The 21351-nt window shown below is 44.4% G+C and overlaps 1 protein-coding gene across 5 annotated transcripts in view; it reads right to left on the bottom strand.

Annotated features, from left to right (window-relative positions):
* DCC (DCC netrin 1 receptor) overlaps nt 1–21351 on the bottom strand; it is a 374240-nt gene that overhangs the window by 267385 nt on the left and 85504 nt on the right. For all 5 annotated transcript variants that reach the window (XM_080571841.1, XM_080571842.1, XM_080571843.1 and 2 more), the window contains one exon: nt 11944–12264. In XM_080571841.1, the coding sequence (XP_080427967.1) occupies nt 11944–12264 (321 nt within the window). The remainder of the gene's footprint in view (nt 1–11943; nt 12265–21351) is intronic.

The raw sequence follows: 21351 nt of genomic DNA, 5'->3' as shown, positions 1-21351 counted from the left end.
AGTTTACACAGAAGCAGCTGCCTCCCTGCGTGGCTCTCCGCCTGCTTGGGTATCAGCTGTGAGCTCGAGATGCTGCCAGGATTTTTATGACGTGCCACGCTCAGGACCGCTGGTTTGCTCACGCAGCACTGCAGAAGCGCTCGCCTCGCTGCCTGAGCCATAAGACAAGTTTAAAAAGCTCTCACCCTCTGACAAACAGAGCTGGTGAAAGCAGTTTGAGAGACCTGCCCATCTCTGCCTACATCACCACACTTCGGATTCGTTTATCTTACTAGCAACAAGTTACTCAGCACTTCGCTTGAGCTGCTTTTTAAGGAACACAAGACACATCAAGTAGCTTTGCATGCACAAAGCTGTCACTGAAGCAGGCCATATCTCAATTTGTCAAGGTGTGCACTGGATTTCCCACTCAAATATTCCCCTTTGCAAACATTTCTCCTTTGAAAACATCCTGTTACTCGTCCTGCAGCAGTGGTTTGGAGCTTCACGGACACGTGAATCAAGCATCAGTGCTACCTGCTGCACACAGAACAAAATATGCTCCAAGAGGACAGCGAGGACGAGGACAGCTCCACTCCAGCAGGAATATTTGGAAGAGCCCACGGCTGCGAGCCACAGAAACAGCTTTAACTGGGTCCTCCTAGAAAGGAATTGGTCCTCACCGTGAGCCCTTCCAGGCCTCTTGTCGTCCTCCTGATATTCATGGTTTACTGGCTGGTTTTAATCGTCGTAAAATGAAGCTGCTGAAAGAATACCTGCAAACACGGGACTGCCGGGCTATGAAGTGCTCGGTCCTGCTTGATGTAGCTCCTCTTTGCCGAGAAGTTGCTGGACTGTCTCCCTCCGTAAACAGAAGCCATCCAGCGGAGCAAATGGGAAACTCGGTGTTTGAAGAGGGCTGAGAAAGCTCTCGGCCTGAACGTCATTTATAGATGCAGCTGACGGAATCAGAAAGGACGAAGACACACAAAAGTGTTAAAGCTCGGGGTACAAATACATAGGATTAGAGGAAACCAAAGAGATGGAGAGAGGATGCAAATGCTTAAACTCTTTTCCTTAAGACAATTTGACCGGATCGCTGCTTACTGCAAAAAGCATAGAAACGTTTTCTTCTGAATCTCAGGAACTCTCAGCAGAAAAGACCAATCGCAATGGAAATAAATTCATTTCCATCAGCGGTGGAGGCTGCCGCTGCCATGTTTCATAAACCACAAACTTAATGTTTGATTACAGTCTAACACACCAGTGAAACAAGTCTGCCTTCACCAAGCAAAACAGCTGCTCAGCAGTTCCAACCCCCCCCTTTTTTAAAGCAGCAGCTTCTGGAAACGAAGCTCTTCAAGTTCTTGTTTTCTCTTTTGCTTTCTTAAAATCAGTTGTGTCTGCTCTTACCAGCTGTGGAAAAGGCCGGAACAATTGCGTCTCCGATTCCAAAGCCAGACGACACATAAAAGGCATTCAACCAGATTTCATCCTTTGAAGGCAATTTCATCGCTTCTTGCTCTCCAGCTAAAAATTGCTTAATGTCTCGGGAGAGCAATGCAGAAAAAGGTACGTGCCACTCGCAGCCAGGTAAACAGACGCTTGAAGGGTCCAGAGAGCTGCAAGGTTTCTTGTGGGACTGGGTGTTCCCGGAAACATCTTATTTATTTTAAACATTTCGTGTGTTTATCATTAAATATCTAATAATGTGATATGGCACACCAACCATTTAAGGACCTCGTCCGCATACAATCTGGATAAAGCTGGACAAAAGGAAGAGCTGAAGGAGGCTATGTCCCTAATCCACCCCACAAAAATAACCAAAATAGGATTTCCATGTCTTCCACAATTCAATTCACAAATTCAGATATATCTGACTTTTTTATTTATATAGAGCAGTCGAAATCATGATTATTCTTTACTCAATAACTCCATGTCCTCAGTACCTTTGGGTATGGGACAGGTCTTCCGCTCCTTACCCCCCTGGGACCTGATTTCTCCTGGCCAAGGCACTGTTCCCACCCCAAGCTGCTCAGCATTTTGGGGCAGGACTCTCAATCTTTGCTGTTTATGCAGTTTTTTTCTCTGCTCGAGCACAGCATCTGAGTCACTAAGTTTTTGAGTTTTAGACTCCGCTCTTCGTCCATCCCCAGAGCTTCACATTGAGGGATACGGAGGGAATGGAAACACGTTACAGAGCACTATAAAGGTGTCTAAGTCAGCTTTAAATGGGCTAAGGAGGGAAATAAAATGAGAAAAAACAAGCCAGCCTGGAAACTGAGAGACCCCTGCTGAACTTTTGATTTTCTTACTTGCTCTATGACCTGCACCATGGCTCTCCCTTGATTTTCCCCCTGTAAGATCTAACCACAGCCACTAACAATGAGAAAAAAGTGACTCAAACGACGTGTTAAAAGTTTTATGCAAGATGGCAAGAACAGCACTGAGGTAGAGAGGCAACGTCCCTAGTCAAAACCCTTAGTTAGACCTAGCCAAAGACGTTATTTTCCAAGCCTCTGAAATATTCATTTCTGACTTCAGATCTCGGACGCCAGACACCGGCCCAGGTGAGCTTTTAGAGCTGAATTATAAAGCCATGAAAACAGAGCTTCTAATGGAAATGCTGACAGACTCTCAGCTCCAGCTACACTGGTGGGAATCGCTCTAATAAAATGACTGCCATCACTCACCTCCTTTTACCAGATTTTATTGCTGTAGAGAAGATTAAGCAACTTAACATCTTGCTCTCCGCTAAATTGCCTTCCCCCCCCCCCAGACTTTTTTGCTGTGCCCTTTGCGATAGCACTTCCTTGTAAACATCCTCATTTTTGTCTACATATTAGCACACACACACATTGAGTGGCTTACATTAGGAATTTTTTTTTTTTGTCTCTGTAGTGTTTAACTTCCTATCAGGCCACTTTATTCTGAATCTTATTCAAATTAAAGCAGGGCTATTATGCAAGGCACAAAAGTTCAATTTGAGTAAAATCTGGGCAGGATTTTCTTTTTTGCATGAAAACAACAGCATAATAAATGCTAATCATTATAATCTTTTCAACGTGAAAGCCTTTCAAGAGTAGTTTTGCATTTACGAATATAAAACACGCTTCCAATTTACATTCTAAAGGTTTGCATAGAATCGGAGATTCGAGGTGGAAGAGACCTGTGTGTCATCCATTCAATCCCCCTGTCAGCGCTGGATTGTATCATCTGCTGGTAAATACGGAATAAGGAGGTTTAAGAATTAGACGTTTGAGCTTGTAAACCCATAATCATCCAGCAATCACAGCGTGCAGAGAAATTTGGAGCGCGGCATTTCCGCGCCGCCGTACGTCAATCAAACCCCAAACCAGCGGGCACATCGCCTACCTCTCGGTCAGATACGGGCACCAACTAGGGTGGAGAGAGAGCTGACCCCTTTTAATTAAGTCGCTCGGATGATGTGTTTTATGAGACTTGAGGATTGACTGGGCTAATTTCCATCTCTCCCCCTGCGGTGACACGGCGGCATCGCGACTGACCTATTTCTCATTTGCCCAACAGAGGTCACCGAGGACAAATGAGAGGGTTGTAAACAGCTCCTCTCATCTTATTAAACATCGCTTCGGAAACGTGGACGGATTTTGAGTACGCAAGGTCAAGAAACCATTAGAAAGGTTAAACTGGAAACAAGAGAGCACGCAAGGTGGTCACAAGGTTGTTTTAAGTCAGAAAATTAAATTAACCTGAGGAAATCCCCGAAGGTGCCTACTACATCTTTGTTGCTTTTCTTGATTTGCTTTTTTCCCTAATAAACGGGGGGAGTCCTACTGAAAAAATGCACCAGGTACTTGGAAAGCCTCACAACTTTTAACGCTCCCAATTCTGAACATATTTGTTCAACATTTTGTACTCCTGTGCCAAAAACTGCGGGACCCGCTCAAGCGAATGAAGCGGTATAGATGACTAAGCTGTCATCAGAAAATGTGCTCCAGTCCCACAGCTGAGTACATCCCAAAGCTGTTTTGAGTATATCCCAAAGCTTTTCTTCCCTGGCTCACCCGGCTCCGAACACCGAGTGGATGCTCCTCAAGATAACCTCAGCTCCGGAGCCCAGACGAGGAAGGAGATGAGATTTCAGACACTCCTCCTTAGCAGACACAGATATTCGGCATGCCAGCTCCTACTTATCTCCCTCTTTGGCATTTAATTCTCCCCATTCACTGCAAATGACACTTAAGATCCAATTCATCACTATAAATGCTCTTCCCAGAGCCAGGTCTCTAATATTCAGGATATGCAGGGTGAGCGATTTGAGGCTGGGTTCGCCACGACCTCATTACATCCAACTACCCCAAACTACGTGACATCAGGCTCGAAATATAAGCAGCAAATTATACTGAACTGCTCGTGGTTAAGAAAATAACACGCTTCAAGTGTAGTCAAAGTATTTCCAAAGAAATTGCTTTGTTCTTCTATCATCTCAGAAGATAAATACAGCTACAAAATTCTTTGTGGCTTTTCTCAGGAAAATGTCCTGATTACTTATTCCCTAGTAGAAATGAATGCAAGAGGTCTACTTTTGAACCCTTTTGGGGTTATTATTGCATTTTGGGGTTATTATTATTGCATTTTTGGGTTGTTATTACTGCATTACACATTACCTGGAAGAACATTGCCAAGAACCTCCCCAGAACATATATATTGCTCAAGTTGTGCAAATATCCTTCTTTTTTCCTGATACCTTGTGCCATAAGACACTGAACACTGCTGTTGGAAGAGCGTGTATGATCTGGACATGCCACTAAGGAGCAAGAACAACAAGAAGTTTGGTAAGCAACGTAGTCAATTTAAACAAAATTTATGTTTTTTAGCCCAGAAAAAGGAAGAGGATGAAGGATCTGAGCAAGATAGTCAACATGTTTTTGAAACACAAATTGAAACACAAGCACTGCTTCTTACAGGGAAGGATAAAGATGTCGAGGAGAAGACATTCAAGACTGTAATTTTAATGAAAAATAGGTGCAGAGCACTTGAAAAAGAGAGGATTTAACGGGTGGCAATGAGGGCCAGAGGCACTCAGTGCAATAAAGTGATCCCCACTGCCCAGAGTAGGGCACAGCCTGCTGGCCTCAGGCAGGGTTTTGGTTCACAACAGCCAAGAAAAGGGAAAGGGATGCTCCTAAAGGAAGGGTACACCTCCAGCAGGCCAAGCATGAAGCCGACAGTGCCAGGAGATAAACGCAGGTGGGGGTAAATGCAGGTAGGTCCTTCCTTGTTCAACCGATTGCAACCAGAGGGAGGGGGAGAACCGGCACAAAAAAAGCAAAAAATGCTTTCACAGCCAGCCTCAGACACACACCAGGGGTTGGAAAAGTGAGAAATAAAGGCTGGTTCTCACTAAAATTGCTGCATCAGTTCTCACCTGTTCTGTCACAGCAGACTCAAATGCCAGCAGCTTGAAAGGTGCTTTTCTATCAGGGAAAAAAAACAGAATGTTAATTTATCTCCCCAAAGAAGTTAGAAGCTGAGCATCGGTTTTCAGATTTAGGACATTATGCCCCACAGCACCTTCGCCCACTGCAATAAAGGACAAAGCCATGATATTCCTTAAGCTGGGGCTTAATTTCCCCAAAATCACCCTGACAGATCCATTAGACCGCAGGACACGGTCCTAAGGGAGGCTGTGGGGCTCTCATCACTTCGGGCTTGCAAAACCAGACCAGACAGATGATCGGCAGACACTGAGCGGGAAGAAACCTTTCCTGGAAGGTAAACTGGCCAGATGATGTACAGGCTGATATCCATCCCCAGCGCCGATGATCTATTACAGCCCATTATTTTAATTCACTCCATCCTCGTGCCCTCACTAACCAAGGCTGCTCCTTCCTCAATCCAATCTCCTCGAGCGCAATCTAAGTAAATCTCTGCCAGGCGCTGAAGACAAAAGCAAAAGCTTTTTCCTAAATGAAATTTACTAATTAAAACCGTATTTCTATTAGCAGCACAAGGGTAGGAAGAGCAGGAATTGCTACGGCATGCAATTCTGCCAAGCATTTCTCAACAGACTTGGGCTCTCCCGGTACTGGGAGGGAGCACGGTCCTGGGGAAGCTGCTGCTCCCGAGTCACCCCCTAAAGTAATTTCCAAGTCAACAACCAAGCTAAATTTTCTAAGTTGGAAGTGTTTCTGCTCATTATTGTGCTGGCATTCAGGCACTGAGACATAAGATAGAGTACTAGCAAAGACATAGCCTACTTCTCCAGTGCTTTAACCCCAGTGAAGCTAATGGACTTCAGTAGAGCCATTCCCACCGCACATGGAGGGAGCAGGGAGTCAAGTCTGTTTAATGAAAAGGTGTAGCATCAGAAAGGTTATTTTCTTAGCGGGGAGAAAAATACACAGAGTTGGAATAAGAAAAGCTAGCAAAAACCAAAGCTGTGCATTAACCAAACATCGCAGGGGCTGTCGGATGTGGTTCTCTGCCCTCGTCTCCAAGTGGCACCTAAAGCCACTGGATTCGCAGTAAATCAGGAGCAATAACGCCTCTCCAAATAATTTATAGCAAAATAAAACGCTTTCAAGTGTTCGGAATATCTTGATCTTTGAATATTTAAGCAGCACTTTTGTTTAAAGTGAAGGCTGAGCAAAATAACTGATTGCACCATGCCTAGATGATACTGCATTTAAATCATAACACAATGTTGGTTTCTCCGTTTCTAGCCATTTAAGCCCACCTTCTACCTTATTCTTCACCCAAGAGGCTTGGATTACTGAGCCTCTAGATATGCTGTCCATCATTTTGATTTGTGTTGGTTATCTCCCTGCTCCCGCTTTTAAAAGCAGGTGCATCTTTTGCAGGAAAAAAAAATCAGGACTTAAAACAGTGCGGCATGTGAAGAGTCAAATATTTACCTGATCCCTGCTATTTCCTCTCAGGCTTCAGACCCGTTCCTAGCTTTATGAAGGAAGCACTAATGAACTTTAACGTAATGACAGAGCATATATTTGTACGCAAGTGGTGGATGTAGATTTTGCAAATACACCAACGGAACATTAAACAGGGATAGCAGGGAGCAAGCACTCAAATCGTCCACTCTATTAGGCAAAAAAACCACACCACCATTAAGCAAACGTACAAAGCAGTCCCAAAGGCATTTGTTGTTCTGCCATGTGGCACGGATAGATATCAAAATCAGGTAGTGTTAAGAACCAAACATCAATTTCAATAGAGTTCCTATACTCTATGCACTATTACACATTGTATATGCTAAGTATGCATTTAAATAAAGTATAAAAGACATAAAATCCTGTTGACCACAAGTTCATAAATGTCCATTTTGGCAATTACATCGTCAAGAGGTTATACTTTTAATTCGAGTTTTCTAACTGTATTGTCTGACTTGTCTTTTTTTTTTTCAACTTAAATTAAGTTTTTGGAGCTCTAAAATTGGTTTTCAAGGGAAACCGTTTTAGTTTTGTTCACTGCTTATTACGGTTGATGAATTCATATAAAATAGCCCAAAATCTCCTGTGATTGTGGTAGGAATAAACTGATTAAGTCAGTATTGGCTGATTTCAGTTTATAAATCAAGTTATACCTCCCCAGCTGGGGATTTCTGAAACTCATTTTCCTCTGTTATAAAAAAAAGTGACTCTCAGTTTCAGGGAATGACAAGTATGCAACACATAAGACATTTTATTTACTCTGTACAATGAAGAGTTTCCTAAATTTCAGCATTAACGGGTTTCATGTGTTTATCCCATACTTGAAATGATACCTCTCATGCCAATAAATGATTTTCATCCTCAGTTTATTAAATTCCCAAAACACGGGTAGGCAATAGTACCTAATATTATATTTCATGTTCACTCCACTTAGATTCAAGTGAGATTAAGAACTTCTCCATATGCGCCTCCAGGGAGGCTCCACATTTGCCATTTATCATCTTTAAATAGCAGACGAGCCTTTGTTATATTATTAAATGAACTATAACTAGGTGGGTTTTGTTCCTCCCCCAGGTAAACCTCTTGATTTCTGCCAGGACCCGATCAATGGCAACACACCCACTGAAGGAATACAACGCTGAAAGTCTATATGGGTTAAGAAGAACAAGTCAACTGAAGAATAAACTCATTAAATGGCATTTAAATGTAAAAATGCTACTCTTGTGACTCAAGAATTTACTGACACGCAGACCACACGGGCAACTGGTAGAGCATGGACGTGAATTACTTCTATACAGAGCTCCTGCACTGCCCGAACATCAGCTGTTGCCGAAACCAAGGCATGGGTCTAAATGGATCTCTTGGTGTGATGTAGCTTATCCATTGCTTGCATTTTTTGGTTTTCTTTTTATGGTTTTACAAGGAAAGTGATAAATCATGTTCAGTAATTTTCTCTAGCTCTAAATCACTATGACCACACCAAAAATTCCCATCTCATAGAGCCAGTCGTCACCAAGGGGCAGGACGCCAGCAGGAATTACCATATAAAAGTAAGCTCGGGTTTGTCATTTACTTTACCTCTGGTCTTTTAGAAGATGATGAAAGCCAGAACCTTTGAGAGCCTCATCCCGCAACTGTCTATAAATAGAGGTATAACACGTGGGCAGTGTTGTTTCTATCTGAAATCCTACCAATTACAGTAAATACCAATGATCAGTAGTCTGTTAAATTGGGACTTTTAATAAGATGCTGGGTAGGAAGCAGCTCTTAGTTTCTCTCCATTGCTCTCATCTCCGTTTCAGCTAGGAGCTCTTGCACAGCTGGAGCATGCTGAGGCCATAAAGACCCTCGAGAAGTTCTTTGAAACGGTGCATTTTCCCCCAGACGTGGCGAGCTTCATGCATAAAATCCTTGTCTTATTAAAAACAGCTTGCATTTGCTACGTTTTCTTCACTGAAAGCACTTTAAGCCACGAAAGTACAAGGGGGAAGGTTTCTAAAAGGACAATATACTTTCAGTACCCTCGAGTCTGTTCCAGGTGAAGTTGACTGTCACCTCTTCGCAGTGACTGCTTTATTGACTGGTAATGCTTTAAAAGCATGCTGAAATCACACTGTCTTTATCGTGCAGAAGATATATGCCCCTTATGCATACCAACGGTTTGGGGATTTTAACCTCAGAAGACAAATGCTGATGCATTCTGTTGGCAAACAGCGCGCCATGCGCTTAAAATGCTGTGGACAGACCCGTGGTTTAAAAGTGACACCAGGATTAGATTGTAATTCAATGAGTGAATCGCTTCCTAAAGCCTACCTGAAATATTAAAGCTTGTGATCTCTCCTTGGAAGCCTTGCGAGAATGAAATGTTGCATAGACAAAGGAGACAGCGAAATGACGACGTGCCCCGTTGCCACGAACACAACCTTCCATTCATCAAGACAGAGCAACCAAACGCATCGTGGCTTTTGGATGAGACCACCAAGCTGTCCAGAAAGTCTGTTTAGCAGCAACACATCATACGATCCAGTTTACAAGTGTTTTAACACTCAGAGTTCGACCTAGTCCCAACCCTCTCTGTAAAAGCAGCCTTTTCTGAAAATACGAAGCTTATTTACTGTGCCAAGCAATGATTAACACAGCCTACTGTAGTGCGAGACCTTCGCTCGTCCTCTCGCCCTCGTTCCCTTTCTGTCATGTTTCCATCTGCCAGTGCCTTAAGTCAACGATGCTCTGCCAGCACTGCACGTTGACTCCCTCAAAAAAAGAAGCAAAAAAAAGCCACATTCTGCTCACTCGGGAACGCATGCCCTTCGGAGAGCAAAATACCTCTTCGTTTCTGCTTGAAGAACTTGCCGTCAATTTTAAATGCCATGCCTTATTCCACCTTATTATTTTTTAATTTAATTTTTATTTTTTTTAACAAAATCAGAGTCAGGGAGGTTGGAAGGTGACGAGCTTGCCTAGTCCAACCCACTGAAGAAATCAAGGACAGCTACCAGCGGGCTCTGCTGGGCTGTGTCCAACTGGGTCTTGAACATCTCCCCAGATGGGGACTCCGCAGCCTGCCCAGGCAACCCATTCCACTGCTTAATTACCCCTAGAGGGGAAAAAAGAGTACATGCTTAAGGAATTTTCCCATGTTTCGGTTTGTGCAGTCTCTTCACAGCCTTTCCAATTGGAAGCTCTCCCAGTCTGAGCCTAACTGGTCCTGAGCAGAGTAAGCCCACCTGTCCCTTCTTCCTCCAAACTACTGATCACCACAGGAATATCAGATCAGGATTAGATCAGGATCTGCCAAACAAAGCGTAACTCTTCCTGTGAAGAGCTCCAAATTAGCGAGCTGGGCACAGCACCACAGGGAACAGTCCCATACGTGCATTCATTTCAAGAGAGTAATTAGAGGGATTCTGGCAGTGGTCACCAACAGCCAGATCAAGGCCAGACAACATCCTCAATTGGCAAGGAGAGCCCTACTTCTCAAAGCCCAGCTCTGCAGGCTCCCTCCAAGGAGGGCCAGGTAGTGGAATAACCCATTTCTTCTCTCCAGCTCTTCGGAGAAGAATCACTCCAGCACAGGGGTACATACACTGCTATAGGATGGCAAGTTCAGAGCACACTTCTGGACTGTCGTGGAGGACTAGTAAAACTGGTGGGAAAGGAGGTAGAAGAGAGTTAAGACTCTTATTGCCCATTTTAACCATTTATCATGAGAAAACATGTCTTTTCTAGATGGGGGGAGAGACTTAGGAGGAAGGAAGAGCACTCTTCAGGTTAAGAGACCTCGAGGCTGGAACAGACACCAAATTATGAGGGACACACTGGAGAGACCAGCCAGGAGGAGAGCTGTCTGGATTCCCTCCCCAGCATAAATGTTTAGGAAACTACCAGATAGCAAAGTTTCGCAGAGCTCCTGGACCGAACCGGATTAAACTTCAGCTTTGCTTTCTATCCCCAAGATGTACCAGAACAGAAAAACTAGATGCATACAGACAGGACACACAGAACCACAGAAATGCACACTTCTCCCTGACACGTTGTCTTTTCTTTAGTGTAAGCACAAGCATCTCCTCCGAACAACGCGCTTGAACAAGCTCATAGCTCACCTGCACATCACATGCCACAAATATATCAATCCCTTCTCAGCAGGAAGTAATTTACATCCTTTCTTCCAGGGTTGCTAATTGTCACCTGTACACGGCTGCTCAGCGATCAGGGCATCCTTTAACAGGTTCAAGTCAAAAGCAATCAATATTCAGCACAGAAAAACGCACGGAGAAAGCAGAAACAGAAAGCATCCCCTTAGAACTGACAAAACTCTGAAATAAAAACTCTCTGAACTCTACCACGTTCTAGATGGCATTAGTAACTAAAGGGATTTTGCATTTCTCTGTACCTTTTATTCTAAGGACTTCCAAACTTCTTTTTCCTCCGATGATCAGATGATTAAGGACTCACCGCATCCTTCTACAGATTGCTGAAGAGGCAAAGACCCCCTTTTAAAGCTTCAGGCAGATGCCTTTCACAACGGCGGTTGTTCAATGAGAAGCTGGAAGCATCCTCAGACACCTGGTAACGTGAACTCGTGTTCCCTCTGCCATATACCTGCTCGACTGCTTTAACGGGAACACAAAGAGGCTGCCAGTTCCAGGGAGCTGCATAGTGAGCTCCTGTCTACTACCAAGTTCCTGAACCATAAAAATCCACGCATTCAACACCCTACAGGAACTCAGCGTTTTTTGTGACCCTCAATTCATCGGAAAAATTCCCAACTGCAGAGGACTCTTCCGTTTTGAAGACAAATACACAGCAAATAACTCGCAGCAATAAAGAAATATTAGAAATATTTAAATAAGAATAACACCTTGTCAGAAATAAATTCCTGTTGCAGGAGCGTCATATCTACCTTTACTTCTTTTGATGAGGGGGGAAACCCACTTCAATTGCTTTTCTCTACATTTTTCACTCTTTAAATAGCAAATCCTCAGCGTTTCCTGCAATCCAGAACGTAGCAAATAGGAAGTTTCCTCCTTACCTGCTACCATGACCTTCGCTGTCCGACTGATGATAGCTCCAACGCCTTCTAGAGATGCTTCGCACTGATAGAGCCCTTCGTCCGGCTTGTGGTGCCTGGAGTGGACTATGTTTTGTATCAAGAGCGATCCGTTGGCCAGCTGCTGCCTCCTTTCGTCTACCGCCAGGTTCAAGAAGACCGCGTCTTTCTTCCACTTGATCACCGGAGCTCCTCGGTCAGATTCTGCCCTGCAGTTCAACAGCACGTTGCTTCCGCGCATGGTGACAGCATCAGAAGGCTCAGTTACGAACCTTAACGATGTAAAAGTCTTAATCTGGGAACCTAAAAGAGCAAAAACAGAGAAGGCCAGGAGTAAATATGGGTTACTCACTTGCACGTAGTGAACGTAAGACAGTTTCTTCGCAAACCTGCTTTGGGACAAAAATGCCTTTATCACTACAAACACAGTATGTGTAGATAAATAGATCTTGTATATAAAAAATATTTACATGTAAACATGAAGACAAAGGGGGAAAAACTGTACAAGTGCCTATACAGCCGAGGTGAAGATAAATCCACCACGCCTGTTGAATTTTATATGGAGAATTTAATTGCCTACACAACTTGCTCTGGCCACAGGTACCAAGATGCACTTCAGTACGACAAGTACAGAAGTTGTGGTAGCCCTTTTTCTTGAAGACCTTTCTCTTGAAGAACTGAGAGGAGAGCATGCCCAGGTACAACCTGACCATCCATCAGAAACAGCGCCAAAGCCTTAACCTGGTGGATCTCCTCCCACCTTGCTAGAGCATCGCTCTCCTCCCTACCCAGTAGCCTGACCATTGCTTTCCGGTAGACCCAAGAAAAACAATGAGGTTATTCCTTTCTGCTGATGAGTAGAAATTCATTAACAAGCTGAAGAACACATGGATGCAGTTGCATCAAAGGGCACGGTGCAGAACAGAAGGCAGCCCTTTTTCAAACTTAGCAGATAAAGGATTCAAAAAACTAGTTGCAACAAGAAGATGGTTTTATTGATTCTTAGGAAGCTTTTGTTCAAGTTATAACAACGCATAAACTACTGTCTGGCATTGTTATAGAAATTAATATTGTCACTGTATCTATAATTATTCAAGTAGACAGGTATCAGGTTTTCCTTTGAGGTATATAAATAAGATAGCCTTCAAAAATTAATGAAATATAGCAAAAAAGCAAGAGCTGCTCTCAGCTTGTAGAGCATTTCAGACACAGTATCAATAGCACCATATGACCTAAACTTACAACAAGTTGTCTAATAACAACAAGATGACAAATCAGAATATGATTTGTCTGTCATCCATCTTCATGCTCTGATCCCAATTTCTGGAGGAAGCACAATCCCAATTTCTGGAGGAAGCACAGAGTTAGACCCAAAAATTGCACACTAGCACAGGGCATTTTTGCCGTGAAAAACCTGTATATAGATATGTCTGCAATGCACAGAAGTGTAATTTTTAAGAACACGTTCCTGCCCGTTCTCCCAAAGACAACCAAGTCCCGTTTGTAAATCACGGCTCCTCGTTGGGCATTTATGTCACCAACACATAATACAGTTTAACACGGCTGTTTATGACAGCATGTTAATGATGTTATGTAGCTATTCTCACAAGTAAATAATCCACTTCTGCGGAAGAAATGGGGTTACGACAGCTTCCAGTGCAGCAAATACTGAAGTTAAACAAAGATTAACTTTCTTTTCATACAATTACCCTTGCAGTTCAGTTGCAATTTCAGCTATTCACATCCTTTGCAAAAGGCATATTTAGCCCAAATTGCTTTACTACAAGGGAAGTAACAGCCTGAATGACCTGGAAAGCTTTCTGAGCGCCAGGAAAATTCAAATATTCTTGGAAATATTATTCCTAGAGAGAGAAGCAACTGTGACATCTTAAAAAATGGGAGAAAATGACCGTATATTTTCAGAACCAATTACTTGGAAATCTAGGCAGGATGAGAACATAATGGCCACGTTTTTGCAGTCTTGAGGTGCTGAAATAGAAAGGTGGAATAGCAGTCGAAGATTCCCCTACTACCTATTTGCGTATTTCAAGTATTTTTGAAGTATTAGCCCAGAGAAAGCCCAGGTGCAGTGGACCCCGGGTCCCTTTTCTCCTGTGTAAGGCTTACCTGCCCCAGCAGCTCCAGGGTTTCAGTTCATGCTGAAAGAGCGGCAGCTATAAGCTACTAACCCCTTTCCTAAGCAGGGCAGGGGACTCGTTTTCAAACCGAGATGCTAAACCTACAATTTAATCCTTATTGCAATAGCTCAGCTGAAACAGAAGGCAAGGAGGGAAGAAGACAAGCAGCCAGGCAGGAGAAATAGGAGATGAAGAGCTGCCACAAAACTTGCTGCAACACATTCTCATTTTCCCCATTTCCAAGTTTTGGTCTCCGTGGGAGCGAGTCTCTGCCTCTACCTGCAGCCTGCCCTGGGACACCTCACCGTCCCTGGGACTTGCTGCCAAGCTCTTTGTCTCCGAAAGACTTCAAAAAGTCAGAACAACGGAGGGCAGTGCTCTTATAACTGCTTTATCTGGTGTAGTAGATGCATTCGCCTTTTACATGCATGCTCGCAGCTGTTGTTTGAGCTCCAGCACTCACATATTTGAAGAAAACACATTTGTAGGAAATTTAAGAGCACCGCAAGCCTGAGACTGATGAAACCAACGGGCCCAGGGCACATCAGTGCTTCCTTCTTCCTCCGCGTTCACAGAACGATGAGTACAGATTTATGACATCGACGGCTTAACTACAGACTTCAGTGGAAGCCCTGAAAAGATGAAACAACCTCCTGCACAAAGCGGCTGTGTCGGCTGCTCCAGGCACATCCACGTCAAACCGGCCTGCAGCATTGCTTGGAGACCCGAAGCTCCGAGGGTCAAGGAGAGAGCCCTTGGCAATAGCCCACGTGTCCTTGAGCCCAAAAAAAAAAAGGAGAAAACTTGAAGATAACGCCCCCATCCTCAGCCCCTCGCCGCTTCAGCTATCAAGATATTACCCTATGCGATGACCTGCTTTGTGATACGGGAACGAAACTAATGGGCTTCTCACCCTGACAGGTAACATCACAGCGACGGCGAGGTTATCCTTCTCCAGGCCACGGATGAAATTAACATTTAAAAGATGGGGTTTGATGCGCTTCTTAATCACTCCCTGCCTTTGAATCCTCCGCTTTGCCGTTCCGCCTCTGTGAAATGTAATCTTCCAGGGTGGGTTTTTCCCCCCCCCCTTCATGTTCTGCATCGCTTGCTTCCATTACGGAGAGGGAAGAGATGTCGCAGCTGCGAAAGCATTTGACCAGGCCACCCCCGGAGCTTTCGTCTTTTTTATTTTTTCCAAATAAACATTAAGAAATAAGACTTTGGAGCACGGACCATTTGAGATGGGTGAACGCAGCCATACCCCCCAGCCCAACTCAGAGTCAGTAGCAGAAATAAGTCCATTACACTGAAGTGTATTTATGTACACCCAGTATACATTTATACAATATACATTATGTACACCCAGTATACATTTTCTCAGAGTATTTTTTAAATCCGCATGAAATTAGCTTAATGGTCAGGCTAATAAGCGTGTATTTACATGCTTAGGTAACATAATACAGCATAAAACTGTCAAGTTCTGTTTGCACTAAATACACTAATATGATGCTTAATATATATATTTAAAGAACTCCTGTTTTAATGCTTTTATTATGACTTAGGATGTGCCTACCGTGGTGCTGAATAGTTCATCTCAGCTCTGAGAAGTTTTGGAAACCGAGCCTCGTGCCTGCGTTTGGCGTTCAGACAGGGAAATCAAACATCGCCGCAAGGAATTTACAGTGCAAGAGCGTGTAGTACATGGAAGCATGGTTCAATTTTCATACAAACATCCAGTTTCCTATAGAAGTGCATGTACGCATGACTGCCAACGTCCCACGTCATTCAATTTTTTAAACGGTGCCATCGCAGGATTTGGGGCTGCACCAAATAAAAGCGCTTATAACCACAACTCAAACTCTTCCAAATGTGTTGAATCATTAGGGATACTTACCTGGCTGTTCCATTTTCACTCAAAAGCTTTAGGTGGATTAAAAATACGGATTTAAGCGAGCTATCACTACGGGCAACGCCTCTACACCACCTTACCCCACTAGTTGGGGGTCAGACGCCTCACAGCCATAAAAGACAAGAGCGCAACTACTTGGAAGACGGGATGAAGAAGAAGAGATCATGTCTTCTGATAGATGCCTGACCTTATATACTAGTTTTGGCAGAAGAAACATTATCTAGGCTATCTGAAGCTGAGTAGGTGCTGTTGCACACCCACAGTTGGCTCACTTGGCTCGTGCACGCGGTAAGACTCCCTCCAGGGCAGCCTGGGGACGAGGCAGAGCTGGGTCCCCGGCGCTGGGTGAAGGGGATGAAGGCAAGCTGTTCCCCTCCAGCCTGCCTCAGAACAGCGCAAGCAACTCTTGGCTGATGAGCTTCTCTCCTGAGATGCCATTTCTTAAAGCAGAAGTTGTTTACAGGCTTCCTCCCCATGCACGTACTGTCCAGCCTTAATTTACCTGCCCCCTAGAAAGGCACTCACCCCACCAGAAGAGTGGCCAACGCGAGGTTTCCCTTCCCCAAACCCAGCATCACTCACACAGAGTAGCTATCAAGTCTTTTTTTTCACCTGAAGATAAAAGATAAAATGCCAAAACCCTCCTGATCTGACCGACTCTAGAGCTGAGTACGATAACCCACAGGAAAGGAAGTTATCTTTTTGGAGAGGCTTCGTAATGAAGAGATTCATTCTACAATAATCTGACAGCTTTTTTTTTTTCCTTCCTTGCAAAAAATCAGACAAGCCAGCCAACTGTGCAAACTCCTACTCAGCGCAGAACTTGCAGCCACCTACTTTGCTGAAGAGACTGAAAACCCGATCTCAAAAATAATAAATTGCGTTACTCTAACTGTAAGAGACAATACGATCTCAGTTGCCTTCAGTATTCTTCCGCAGCAGGATAAAAAAAGAATCTGCCTTAAAGAAAGATGTTGGCATCAACCACTTATTTCTGTATTCTGGCTGAAAATGAGGCTTCACCTGCAGGAGCAGGGCTCATTTCGAGCCACGAGGCACGCAGATGCACGTGGAGGAGCTCTTACCTGAACCCTACGGCCTCGCCATAAAAAGATCTCACTGCCTGTAGGAAACCTGAGCAGAGCCCTGCGTTTTCTTCCAGCACGGGGGGGTGGATTGAATTTTTATTTTGAGCATCCGGAGAAGACCGACGAACTGTTAATTGCACTGTCTGACTTGCCAGGGCAATTTTTTCCTCCACGGTTTTGTTTCAAATGCTTTAATTACGCGATCAGACAATCGTGTTATTTGCCGAGTTTCCTTCTTTCTCCCCAAAATAAATGCTACCTACACACGCCAATTTGCACAGAAGAGCTCCAGAGAGGAAAGAGAAGGAGCTAGAAAAGATGTGGCACCACACCTGCAGACAACTGGATGGGTGCACAGCACTACTTTCCATTTCAATGATCCTACATTTAATAAACTTTAAGACTAAGGAAGCAGACAACACAAAGTCCGGGAGAAGAGCAGCATTTTAGGGTGCCGAAAAGCATCATTACCAACTCGGAAGCTAATTTGAAAAATCCCATTTAATTATGGGATTCCAGTGGAGGACTCCAGCGGAGACAGGTCTCCAGTAGGTTCGTTTCCCCAGTGTGCTGGAGCACCAGTGCCTAGCTGGTTTCCACTAAAATGAAACAAAACCGGATTAAATCACCTAATTAAAGAATACAGAGGGGATTAAAACGCGGAAGGGATTAAAGGATACAGGGGGGATGATGGGATGGGGCAGAGCAGCGAGGAACTTGAGCATCAGCGAGAGCTGGCATAGGAAACTCCCCAGGCAGCGGCAGAGGAAGAGTCAAGACGCAGGGCAGAAAAAAAAGAGGGGAAAAATAAAATCAATCCAGTACTGAATCCAAGCCAGGCAGAAAGGGGCTAAAAGGGGAGAGTTGAGTGGAATACAAACAAGGAAAGGCCCACAGCTCTGGCCAGATGCAGGCTTTTACCAGCCTTTGTGGAAAGAGTCAGACTGCCAAAGGGACACGAGCCAGCAGAAGAGATGCTCGCGCTCAGATGAAAGGGCAGGGCAATAGCTGGAGAGAGCAAGGACACAAAATGCACATTAAGGGGAAAAAGAAATCAGGTGAGGAGGAATAAATAAAGGAGGGTGAAAAGAACAACCAGATACCGAGCTAAAACATCAAGAGAGCAAATCAGCTGCTGGAGAAGGAAATCCCTTGGAAGAACTCTGAGCTAGAGACAGAAGGAGCAAAAACAAAGCCAGTCTTTCTATAGCTTGATTTTTTTTTTTCTCTCTAAATACATCTCAAAAAAAAGGACCGAGCAACAGGGACAAAAACATGGAAACAGAATCCACGAATGGGAACGGTGCTAAATTTAAAACCATCTCAGAGCAGCCTCCAGCACAAACCCCGGTGCTCCAGCACACGTGGCAGCGCTCGGGGAAAAAAAGCCACTTCTTGGGAAGACAAAACATTTAGACAGGGGGCTTTTTGTTTTCGTATTTGTTCATTTCTTAAACGCATCCCTCCTTCCTCGGAGGCCATTTAGTAATGCAATAAATTAATTTGTACTTTAGAGTGAACTCTCTAATCCTTTTTTGTTCTCTCCCCTCCCCATCAAACGCGCGCTACCGAATTTGCATGTATTAGCATAATGAAACATTAATTACACAGTATTTTGGATGGGACGAGCGCAGAGCTTCAATCAATCTCGGTAACGTGCATCGGGAAGGTGAAAAGCGACCGCCAGACTTATCAGGACAGCAGAATAGACACAAACGCATCAACGGTGCCTGTTGAGGGGGTGATTTAAACGCAGCATCCGAACCCAAAAAACCTTCAGAAAATCACAAGGAAAGCAATCAATTACGTTAATGAACGCAGACAAATTGTACTCCCTGTTTTTGTGCGAAACCAGGGCCGTGTTTGCGCCGGGGGATGAGCGGGACTGATCTGGCACATCCAACGCGGGGGGCAGGTTATCTCCTGCGGCACGTTACGTGCTGTAGCTGCCAAGAATAACGCACGTGCACCCTCCCGCAACCTCCTGTGACTTCACGAGGCTGCTTCTGGTCTTCTCTCATCATCTGCAGCCTCTTCGAGCGCCGTCAGCACACCAGGCACTACCGCTGCGTCCCGGGGCACACCTTTGGGGCCAGTCCCCAGGTTTGGAGAGCATGGGTGCACCTTACACCCTGCACCTTATATCCAGGGCTGCCTAGACATAAAACAAGCCAGCACCCAGAAAAACAAGCCAGCACCCAGGAGAGGTGACGGGGGGCCAGTCGTGTCCTCCTCCCATTGCCGCGCATACAATATCTTCGTTATACCACTGTCCCTGCTCCCATTTACAAAACAGACAGTTCCTCGTGCAACCCTTGAAATTAAACCCCCCCACACTTTGACTTGGTAAAAGGCTTCCAGGAAAACCAGAACGGTGCTCATTAAGGAAACAAACTGCGGTGCTACAATAATGGATGGGAGCGTTAAAGAAACAAATGGTGACTTCGCCCGCAGATCCAGAGCCCTTCCCTCCCCGCACAATGAAAACTCTCCGCGCCGACCGTGTGGCCTGAATGCATCATTTCAGCTGCTGGAAAACCCAAAAGAATTAAGATAAAAAAGCCTAATCTGAGCATAATCTGAGTCATAAAACATCCTCCAGCAATCGAGGCCGCTGTAGTGAGGGATTGCCAATGAATAACAAACCGCTCCCATCGCGCTCCCTTAATGCATCAGCCTTTCCAGCAGAAACAAACACTCCATTTTGTTTCATAATAAATCACGGCTTCCTCGTTGTACTTGCTTTTAACTCTGTATCTCTCAACCACAGTAAGAGAAGAATGGAGGGGGCTGGACTAGACCATCTCTTAAGGTCCCTTCCAACCTCAACCACTTTGCGATTCTGCCCAAAGACAGAAAAGCCAACACTGCCAAACCCTAGGAACTACATAAACCTGAACGAAATTATTTTTTAAAGTCATTAGGTACAAAATAAACCCCGCCTCTGGGATTTTGTCACATACCACCAACCCAAGACATTGGATTTTCCACCAACTGAGCACAATTTATATGACCCTTACTTGTGTCTTGTTGTCTTGCGGCAACACAGGAAGACCAATTTTTGTTTTTATGAGCATCGTAACTGAAGTTTGAGTTATCACACAATCATCTGGGTTGGAAGAGACCTCCAAGATCACCCAGTCCAACCTCTGACCTAACACTAACAAGTCCTCCACTAAACCATATCACTAAGTTCAACATCAAAACGTCTCTTAAAGACCTCCAGGGATGGTGACTCAACCACTTCCCTGGGCAGCCCGTTCCAATGCCTCACAACCCTTTCCGTAAAGAAGTTCTTCCTAACATCCAACCTAAACCTCCCCTGGTGCAACTTCAGCCCATTCCCCCTCGTCCTGTCACCAGGCATATGGGAGAATAGACCAACCCCCACCTCGCTACAGCCTCCTTTGAGGTACCTTTGGAGAAGACAAAGCCTAATATACAGGACGACAGATTTTCAGATTTTGGCTCTGACAGTAACATTACGTCGATTTCCATCCACTAAGTATTTGGACCTAGACTTTCAAGCCTACCTCACGACACGATGGAAATCTTCGCTCAAGTACCGCAACACGAGAGGACCAGCTCTTGTGGAAGATCAATATTCAGAAGGCATTCAGAAAGAGCCAGTGAAAAAAATGTTAGTTTTCAATTGTATTTCAAAGATATCATAGAGGCGTGTCCAAATAATATCCAAAGCTGTCAATACGAATTTTCTTGAAAGATGGATAGCTTTTATGGGGAAAATGGCTTTCTGCAACCCACGCGCAGTAAGCAGGATTTCTCATCACACCTGTCCTTCAAGCAGAGGTGTCAACAAAAAACATTTCTATCTTCAAAGCCCAAGCCTCATTCTCTACCTGCCACCAAATACCAATTAAATGAGAATTTCCTAACGAGGAGGAAAAAAGGAATTAGCTCAGCAATTTCTGTTTGCTGAACACGACACAGCAGAACTCATCTGCGCGATGCAGTCTGCCAGAGAAGACCAAGAAATTGCTTCTCACATGAGACTGGGAAGGGGATAAGAAATATATCGATAGCAGAACCGCTATATGAGAAGCTCAAATGCTAAATAGTCTTGACACTAAAAAGGTTTAGAAGTCAGAGCACAAAATTTAACCACCTGTAACTAAAACACTGCACAATACCAGCAACTCCTGGTCAACTTTTTTTCGAGTTACTTGCTCCACATAAAGCACACACCCTGATGTCCTCCTCCAAACCCTCCAAGTTCTCATAATAAAGCTGT

This window comes from Anser brachyrhynchus (genome assembly GCF_964034855.1).
Source record: "Anser brachyrhynchus genome assembly, chromosome: W".
NCBI lineage: Eukaryota > Metazoa > Chordata > Aves > Anseriformes > Anatidae > Anser > Anser brachyrhynchus.
This window is presented reverse-complemented; position numbering and strand designations above follow the sequence as displayed.